Genomic DNA, 9,815 nt, shown 5'->3' with positions numbered 1-9,815 from the left:
CAGAAAGGCACTGCACAAATTATGCAAAGGATTAAAAATTGGTCAAAGTCATGATTTTATTGCAAAATAAGTGCCTTCCTCATAAGCAAGTTAATATTGCAAAGTACAGTCAATATTAAACTGTTTATTCATAATCTTGGTTGAACATTTTATTTCCACGATTTATTTAAAGTTCCACGATGCCTACCAGCTTTTAAAGTTGATGTAGAAGTGATTCTGTATGTTGAACTTAGTTGTTTCAAACACTTTTCATATTCAGTATTAAGTTTTATGGCTTCTTGAAGTGCATATTTTAGATCTTCTATTTCATCAAAAAAATCCTAAAAAGTAATACCATACACAGTATTTTAATTTCCCACTTTGTCCATTCTTGTATTCACCACTGAAATACACTTATAGGAAACAAACCATATTTTAAAAAAGATTTACAAGAACTCAAGATTTGCTAATGAAAAGTCCAAATTTTAATTTGATTGGAATGTTACTCCTCTTAACATCTAACAGATGCAAGATTCTAATCAATGGAAGATTTTGTGAACTGCAATGTGTGCCAAATCCTATTCAACTAGTAATTAGAGGACTTATCTTCTGGACAAGTTCACAGTGTGGTACTGAAGGCTTGATTACAGATTTTTTTAGTTAATTTCTCAGTTAGTTTGGGGTGTTGTTGCTGTTTTTTGTACACTGAAAAGACCAGTCAAAGAAGTGAACTCAATAGCTCATTTATTAAACCTAAACTGTTGGACTGCCCCTATCCTGCGACCTGTCTAGTCGGATTGTCCCCTCTCCCCCACTTTACATTTTATAACATTTATTTGTTTTAGTATTTGAAAATTAAATCACCTTGGATGTTTTGGCAGAAAGGTGGTATATAAGTGCAATAAGTAATGATAAAGTTACCTTGTCTAATGCAGCAAGCTCATTTCTCAACATTCTTCTTTCCTTAGATAATGATTCATTTTCCATCTTCAGATGCTGAATCTCAAAAAGCAGCTGGTCTATAGTACAATGAAAAACCAGTAAAGGTAAAGGTAAAGGGACCCCTGACCATTAGGTTCAGTCGTGACCGACTCTGGGGTTGCGGCGCTCATCTCACGTTATTGGCCGAGGGAGCCGGCGTACAGCTTCCAGGTCATGTGGCCAGCATGACTAATCCGCTTCTGGCGAACCAGAGCAGCGCATGGAAACGCCGTTTACCTTCCCACTTGGAGCGGTACCTATTTATCTACTTGCACTTTGACATGCTTTCGAACTGCTAGGTTAGCAGGAGCTGGGACCGAGCAACGGGAGCTCACCCCGTCACAGGGATTCAAACCTCCAACCTTCTGATCAGCAAGCTCTAGGCCAGGGGTTCCCCAAACTAAGGCCCGGGGGCCGGATGCTGCCCAATCACCTACTAAATCCAGCCCGTGGACGGTCTGGGAATCAACATGTTTTTCATGAGTAGAATGTGGGTTTTTTTTAAAAAAAAAATGCACCTCTGGGTTATTTGTGGGGCCTGCCTGGTGTTTTTACATGAGTAGAATGTGTCCTTTTATTTAAAATGCATCTCTGGATTATTTGTGGGGCATAGGAATTCAAGGGCGTACCCACCATTCGGCAAGTTAGGGCAGCTGCCCTACTCTAGAAGCAGGGCTGGTGGGCAGAGGCGGAGCACAGCCCGGCGTAGCGCGAGTTCGCCATTCCCGCCGCGCCGCACCCTCCCTCCAGCTCCCCGGCGCGCCCTCTGGCAAGGCCAAGCGCAGCGGGGAACCAGAGAGTGCGGCGCGGCGGGCGGGAACGCTGAACTCGCGCTCCGCTGGGCTGGGCTCCGCCTCCGCCCACCAGCCCTGCTTCTAGGGAGGGGCGGAGGCGCGGAGGAGGCAGCCACAAGCTCGCGCTCCCCACGCGCCTCTGGAGCTTCGTGCTGGGCGGGGGAGCCTGGGGCCGCCTCCTTGAAAGAGCTGCGAGGCACGGAGGAGGCAGGCACAAGCTTGCGTTCCCTGTGCACCTCTGGAGCTTCGTGCCGGGCACGGGAGCCTGGGGCCGCCTCCTTGAAAGAGCTGCGAGGCGTGGAGGCAGGCACAAGCTCGCGCTCCCCGTGCGCCTCTGGAGCTTCGTGCCGGGCGCGGGAGCCTGGGGCCGCCTCCTTGAAAGCGCTGGGAGGCGCAGAGGAGGCAGGCACAAGCTCACGCTCCCTGCGCCTCTGGAGCTTCGTGCTGGGCGCGGGATCCTGGGGCCGCCTCCTTGAAACAGCTTGGAGGCGCGGAGGAGGCAGCCACAAGCTTGCGCTTCCCGCACGCCTCTGGAGCTTCGTGCCGGGAGCGGGAGCCTGGGGCCGCCTCCTCGGAAGAACTGGGAGGCGCAGGCCACGTAGCCCCGCCCACATTCCCACTGTGGCCCCTCCCCTCCCGCCCCTTGCCCCCCCTAATTTTGATCCTGGGTACGCCCCTGTAGGAATTCGTTCATATTTTTTTTTCAAAATATAGTCTGGCCCCCCACAAGGTCTGAGGGACAGTGGACCAGCCTCCTGCTGAAAAAGTTTGCTGACCCCTGCTCTGGGCTCTGTGGTTTAACCCACAGCACTGCCTGCGTCCCCAGAAAAACCATTAGGAGCTCACTAAAGCTAAATTATGTTACATATTCATAATTTACAAAATATGCTTATACAGTATCTTCAGGCAATTTTCTTTTATAATAACGCCCTGTATCAAAGAAAGTATTGGAATTTAACCCAGCTAGTGGGAAACCTCCATGAATATTGTAGATATTGTTTCAGTTATAATTTTAATAACTTTATTCAGACATAACATGCCTAAGAAACATGATCACAAAGTATATGTTTACCTAAATATTTGCAGGAACAGCTCCCCTTCTTTTTACACACACATTTGTAAGACCCATTTTTTTCCTGTAGTGGATCAGGTTTGTCCTTTGGTAACATCTTTTTACTTTCCAGCTTCTTCATCTTTTGGTTTGCTAAATCAAGCTGGTATTCCATATCATTAATTTTCATCTATGATAAAATAGTAGAGTATTTGTAATAAGCATTTAAATTAATACTATATCTAGCATCCTTGGAAGCACACTTTACACACTTTACTAAACTTTATTGGCATTAGAAGCTAGCAACAAAAACGTGAGAGAAAAGGAGTCAGATTCCCATCCAAATCAAAAGATGAAAGTGTGAGATGGAAATGAGAAACATTATTGACTCAATCTATGCCTGCAACATGTCATACATTGCATAATGTTCATTTTCTGTCAATCAGTTTTGTGTCAGTTATATGAATTTTTACAAGCGTCTTCAGGACTGTCAGCTACACTCATCTATTGGCAAGGGTGCATGCACCTCCAATCCAATAAATGCACTATGCAAGCAAATCCAAATGCTAAACACAATGTCTTTCATCCATAGAGGATCTTAAACATGCAGCCATGTGTTAAAGAAAATATTGGCTTGCTTATTTTCTTTCTTTATGCAAATCACCCTTGCTACATCAGATGCTGAAAGCTAATGTCTATCCCATGCTCCCAAGAGTTTGGAGCTTATATTAACAGTTAACAATAAAACAAGGCACAATAAAAACAAAATGTCCAATTAAATTATGGTTAATTATCCAACACTTGACTAATCCTGGCCATTAAAATGCCAGCCTAAAGAAGGCTCCTCCCCTAAAACCCCACTACTAATTGCATTATCCCCATATCAGATAAATTTACAGTAGGGAATCACTGAGATTGGCATTGTTGAGGGAAATGTCATGAGGACTATGCAAATTAGATGGAACACAAACAGCTGAAAACACACAGTAAATTCCAGTGTGGGCAAGCCCTAAATCTTGAGTACTCTCTTAAAGTAAGAGTTTACATGAAATCATATGACCAGAACTTACAGAAAGTCTTGCAATGGTTTCACATTGTCCTTGGTTTGTTTTTAATTCTTTATTATACCTTTTCTGTAGATTATGATACAACTGGAGTACTCTGGAAGAGCAAACAGACAAGAATGATAACTGCTGATTTTCCTAATACAGATACAGATACAGAAATGCTTGTTCAAACCCCTCTGAAAAGAACTGGCAGCAGGGCTTGGTGGGTTCCATTCACTACATGCAAAGTGTTTGTTTTGTTTTGATTTGATTTGATAAACACTGACATCCAGAATGTGAAAGATGAGGCTTACAGAGGTGGAATGGCTGGGTGTGGGTGACAATGTTGAGTAAAAAGAAGAGAAAAGGGCAAGTACTGTATACCGGGAGAGGCCCTTGGCCTATTACCACTGGTCACAATTCCAGGACTACAGGGAAATTGTTATGTACTAAGCTTCGATCCTAGAACAATAGGCAGGAAGGATCCTAGAATGCAACAACTGATTGGCATGCAGGAGGAGACCAATAAGGCTCCAGGAGGAAAGCAGAATCAGCCAATCAGACAGGACTCATTGTGTAAATGATGTATATAAAAGCCAGAGGTTTGGAGGGAAATTCAATCACTGTTTTACAAGTTGCAATAAAGAGCATGAAATCACTGCAGGACTCCGAGTATATTTCAGGAATGGTGCAGAAGGAAGCTGAGATGGGGAAGTTTGAGACATGACCATAGCTGCCAAGTTCTCCCTTTTTAAAAGGGAAATTCCCTTATGCTGAATAGGCTTCCTCGCAAGAAAAGGGAAAACTTGGCAGCTATGGACATGACCAGCAGAAAAGGACTCCCTGCCCAACTCTACAGATCTGAGAAGGACTGTAGCAATAATAGCAGTGGCAGCAGGAAGGGGAACCCTAATTACCTACTGACCCCAGTGAGATCTAGAGTAAAAAGAATCTAACTGAGGACTTGGTGACACAATTTTAGAATGGCCTAGCTGACAAAAGCAAGATTTGCTAGCTGATAATAACTGTTTATTATGAGAAAATAATGTAACTCACACAGCAGTAAATTGGATGAAACCACTGACAAAAATGTAACATGCCAAAATAGAAGCTCATTTTTTTTTAAAAAAGAGAGGGGATTGTTTTTCTTTATCTCAGCTGCAATACTATTCACGCTTAACTGGAAATACATCTCCATGACCACAACTGGACTAATGTTTTACGTAAATATGCACAGAATCAGATTCATAGCAGAGATACATCTAACTATACTTGCACAACTTACCTAGCATTTTCCTTTACTCCTTCATGTTCCTTACGATAAAACCCATCGCCTTTAAGGGGTAAGTGGATTTCTGTTTGAACTGGCACACTAAGTTAAACAAATATGATAATTTAAAATCTCTTCCCCAAGCATGAACATTTTTCTCTATCTTAATAGTATATTCTGAAGCAATTAAAAACGTTAATGCAAAAAATAATCTGTGGCCTCAAAAGCTACATACTTGTATTTTGATTTTTATTATCTGGATATATTATTAGGAAAAACAACAATGAGATAACAGAAGTTCACCAAAGTACATTATCATTGATCATAGAACATGGTCACATGGCCTAAAGGCACATGCATCAGAACATGGTATGAAGGCTATCAGTTTGCTGAGGCTAAGCAGGTCTAGGTCTGGCAAGTAGCTGTATAGGAGACACCCTAGGAACCACATGTACACTGCTTTGGGATATGACTGGAAAAAGATGGGATATAAATGCATGGGGGGGGACTGAATATATATGTTCATTAATATTTTTCAGCTGGACAGTCAAGATTTACATTTGGTGAAATTGTTTTTTTGCTCAGACAGAAATATTTTTTTCAGGGAAATAATAATATTTCCACCTCTTAAAAAGCATTAATTTATCACATTTTCAGACAATAAATAATTAATTCATTCAATGGCAGATTTACTTGCCCCATAGTTTTATTATTATATATAAACTACTACTGTGAACATAGTCCTCGTTCAATGTCTTCAACTCACACAGACTTGCTTTAGGAGTACTTTAATGTAAAAACTCTGCAAATATTACCTAAAGTACTACATCAAATATGACCATAAGAGCAATTATGGATTCCCAAACTACTGCTTCTTAAGTCAGCTTTCCTATAATATCTCATAGCTGCAGTCTGCATTAGGTACCTCAAAAAGCTACAAAGTCTGTGGAAGTATATAATGAGCTATTTGAAGACCCAGCACAATTTACAGAGCATGGCTGCGCATGGGAGACAATATCTGTCTAATAATCCCAAAAAATTAACGAGTCAAGAATAGGAATTAATCTTCAATATTTATCCTTCAAGAGAAAAGTATAAATCCATCTATCCAAAAACATACTTTTTCATGCGTCATAGTATAAACACTCCCAAAACTCAAATTTAAATGTTTTGAAAAGTGTTTGAAATGATTTCATAGACTGCAAAGTGCAACCTTACTTCAAACCTGATGCATAGCAAACTACAACCTGTGCTCTTCCTGCCCAAGGGTTTGTCAAACCACAGATCCTATCACCCCTGACCATTGGCTATGCTGGCTGGGTCTAAATCAAATCTTTAGCTGGAAACATGGACATCTAAGGAGCAAAGATATATATAGTCTTACTCTTTCTTTGTGACACAAGTAGGCAGTAACTTCTTTTGCCCTTGCAGTTGTTCTTGTAACTGTGCCCAATCATATTCCAACTGCTTGTTTTTTAGGCGTACGTGCCTCAGCTTTTTAAGCAGCAACTGATTTTCTTGTTGGAGCTGGAAAAGGGAAGAGAAAAAATGTTTCTTATGTTAGGAACAGATGCAGTTAACTAGTGCAATTGAATAGTTATCACTGTGTAAAACATCCTACTTTAGCTTTCCTTCTTTAAGGATGTTCTCCCTTTAATCAAAATACTCGCAAAACCTAACCTAGAATGTTAGTTTCCAAACTCAGAAAAACATTTTTTTTCCTATTTCACATTGTAGAAATGCCAGAAGAACTGTTGGGGGATTTTTCCAGCCCTATATGAAAAAAGGAGGGGTGCACACACTAGAGTTATTAGCTTTAGGATATGTTGGGATATTAACTGGCCTAGAACTGTAGTGATATTTTTATTTTATATCATGTGCAGTATTGTGGTTATTGTAACTAGCATTCTTTCAATTAAAAAACCGCTGAGTTTGAGCACAAATCTGAGTAAAACATGATACTATATAAAAACTATTACTAAGTAGCCCTTATTTCAGGTAGTTTTACTAACTAGCTCCTTTAACTCTAATAAGAGTTGAAAACCACTCAACAGATACAGGTCTGCTAGGCAACTAAAGAGAAACATGACTCAAGTCAACCCATGCACATCAACCAGTACATCAGAACTGGCCCTCTCTCTTTTTATCTTACTTTATTCCTCCTCTTAATATATGCATCTTCTTCCTGTATGCCATCTTTGCCATTTCCTTCATAATTAAGTCATTTTTATCCTGCCTCAAAATGTTCATAAAGGAATTTTCTAAACCAGGACAGCTATGCTTTATCTGCTTCTCAAAGGTACGTAATTTCTTTAGCACATCCTTATAATTTTAATTTATCCCACCACTACTTTTTCATCTAGACAGTAAACTTTAAGGCTATGTCATTTTATGTTCTTTCCTAGAGCTCTGCATACTGTTGTGTTAAATCAGTGTTTCTCAGAGTTTAAAAAAGTATGCACTCCCTTCTATCCTATCTAAGCTTATTAGATATTACTTATATATAGCCTACAATCAGCTCTCATACCACTTTTTCTCAATCCAACTCACATATGCCCCCATACACAGCCACACTACATGACCAAATGTACTAAATAAATGTACAAGAATAGCATTGCCAGGATACTTTGTCTTGTCTTGGTGAGAAAATATTTTATCTGCCACGGTCTAACAAATTCTATTGTAAAATTATGGGGTCAAGTATATGTCCATGTTTATCTTTGGGCACAGACCATTGAAGATCCAGGGAAGTCCCAAAAACATCCCTGGCCAGCTAGTCTCTCTCTTGCAACACCAGTGTTAGTGCAAAACTAAAAATTAAAAAAATGTTTTCTAGAGTGATGTGAATAGGAAGTAATGTTTACTATGAGTTAAGATCACTTTATATTTGTTTCCTTCAGCCCACTTTCCTGCTGGGCAAATGCATAAATTTAAATATATAAAATGAGCATAGCTGTCAACTTTCGGATTAGAAAATAAGGGATCACCTGTCCCGGGGACAGTCTACGGTATATCTAACAATCCAGGATAGCAGCAGAAAACAGCGCTGGAATAAGGGAGTTTCCCGCAAAAAAAAGGGAGGGTTGACAACTATGACAATGAATTAGCAAACATTAAGGAGCAATAACTTGGTGTCTTTCCTCTGTTTATATGCTATAAACAGCTGTATGGCAGCTATAAGAAATGAATATGGGCCGTTCTTCCCAGTTTGTGGAGAGGAACACCGAATCTATCTTTTTAGGTTCTAACTAGCTGTTAAAGATACATAGCCCTCTGCTGGGGTTGGGGGGGGGGGGTTGAGTGAAACATACTGTTTTTTAAAATAATTTATATACCACATCTTCAAACAAAAAGCTTCCAGGGTTGTTCATCATCATAATCATCATAGAACAATGACAAACAGTATCACAAAAGCAATAAAAGTTCTTTGGCTGTCGCCCAACACCATTTGGAGGGAATTCCGAAAGTGAGATGCCACAACCCAAAAGGCTCTCGCTGCAGATAACACGGGGGGGGGGGGGACGGTGTATGGCAGTAGGAAGGAAATCTGCAGAGGACCTCAATCGACAAGAAAGGCTGGTGTGTGTTTGGAACAAGGGCAAAAGATACGGGGAGAGAGCGGGATCCGCCCAGCCGCCACCCCCTTGAGGTGAACCGGATGCGTCTCTCTAGACACTGACAGTAGCCGCCTAGGGAGCCACTTTCCGTCACTCACTTGGAGGCACCTGTGAACTGACGGCAGCGCCATCCACTTCCCTCCTACAGCCTCCCACACGGAGTGGACGCCAAACATCCGGGGAGGGTCACGTGCCCGCCCTTCCCCCGAAAGAGACAACCAATGAAACGGCGGGAGGGGAGGGGCCTTCCTTTTTATCAGGCCGAAGCCGCCGGGTTTCCAAGTTCAATGGCTTAAACTTAAAAGCCTATCATCTGCGACGAGTTTGCAACGGGAGGAAAGGCCCCCACGTGCGGGCTGTCCAATGTCGCGCCTGCGCTACATGAGTAAAAGTAGTACGGAAGGATTCGCAACAGACGGAAAAACCATGTATCCTGCGCCCGATGAATATTATAAAAACCCTGCCTACTCATAGGCTGGCCCCACGCCGCTAAAGCACAAATAGTGAAAGGGAGCGAAACCGACTTGTTTACGTTGGTAGAAAGAATTCTATGAGGTCATCCAAACGCGACTGCAGTTTCAGGCCCCGCTTCGGAATTTCTGCTTCTGGGTTACCATGGTGACAAGATTCTGACTTGGCTAAGTGACTCCGGTGTCCCCAGCCCGGCACTGAAACGTAATAAAGAGATGGCGACTCGGTTTTGAAAGGAAGTTCTTTTGCGGTCAAAGCTCGTTGAGAATATAGAAGAGTTAACATGCACGCAAAGACTTACGAACTTGAAACTGCCAAAATATAGTATAGCATTGGCTTTTGTAGAACTCTAAAGATACACATTTATTATGGGGAGAAATCGTTAGCTTTTAAGGGTCCACAATACTTTCTGTTTTCACTGCAAGAGACTCTCACAGCTTCCCTTCTGGAAACAGCCAAAATATTAAAATTTAACGTCGTGGGTGTTTAATGAATTTCATATTGCCAATCTTTAAGGCTAAATAGTATATCTGAGTGTTATCCTGCACTGTTTGAGAATGGTAGACACCTGCTTAACTTACTGGCACAATGAATTGATTGAAAGTT

General features: G+C 41.7%; 1 protein-coding gene across 2 annotated transcripts; it reads right to left on the bottom strand.

Moving 5' to 3' along the window:
• Window positions 1-31: 31 nt before the first annotated feature.
• Window positions 32-9,069, bottom strand: LOC118090258 (uncharacterized). 2 transcript variants are annotated; one of them, XM_035125741.2, is made up of 7 exons: window positions 8,837-9,069; window positions 6,506-6,648; window positions 5,137-5,223; window positions 3,876-3,966; window positions 2,827-2,995; window positions 901-998; window positions 32-320 (listed from the first exon to the last, which is right to left on the bottom strand). In XM_035125741.2, exons 1-7 carry the CDS (start codon window positions 8,912-8,914, stop codon window positions 150-152), a joined length of 837 nt encoding a protein of 278 aa, XP_034981632.1. In that variant the 5' UTR covers window positions 8,915-9,069; the 3' UTR covers window positions 32-149. The 2 variants fall into 2 exon arrangements, with proteins under 2 accessions (XP_034981632.1, XP_088531444.1); XM_088675318.1 differs by lacking the exon at window positions 5,137-5,223 and having other exon boundaries at window positions 8,837-8,990.
• Window positions 9,070-9,815: the final 746 nt, after the last annotated feature.

This window comes from Zootoca vivipara, chromosome 8 (genome assembly GCF_965207765.1).
Source record: "Zootoca vivipara chromosome 8, rZooViv2.hap1.1, whole genome shotgun sequence".
In the NCBI taxonomy this organism is placed as follows: Eukaryota; Metazoa; Chordata; class Lepidosauria; order Squamata; family Lacertidae; genus Zootoca; species Zootoca vivipara.
The sequence above is the reverse complement of the archived record's forward strand: the minus strand, read 5'-3'. Positions and strand labels throughout refer to the sequence as shown.

Coding starts and splice junctions, on each gene's coding strand:
- LOC118090258 (XM_035125741.2), bottom strand. CDS start 8,914: ATGTTTGGCGTCCACTCCGTGTGGGAGGCTGTAGGAGGGAAGTGGATG. Junction 3,967..5,136: donor GGAGTAAAGGAAAATGCTAG/GTAAGTTGTGCA, acceptor TTGCTCTTCCAG/AGTACTCCAGTTGTATCATA. Junction 999..2,826: donor CTGTTCCTGCAAATATTTAG/GTAAACATATAC, acceptor ATTGTACTATAG/ACCAGCTGCTTTTTGAGATT.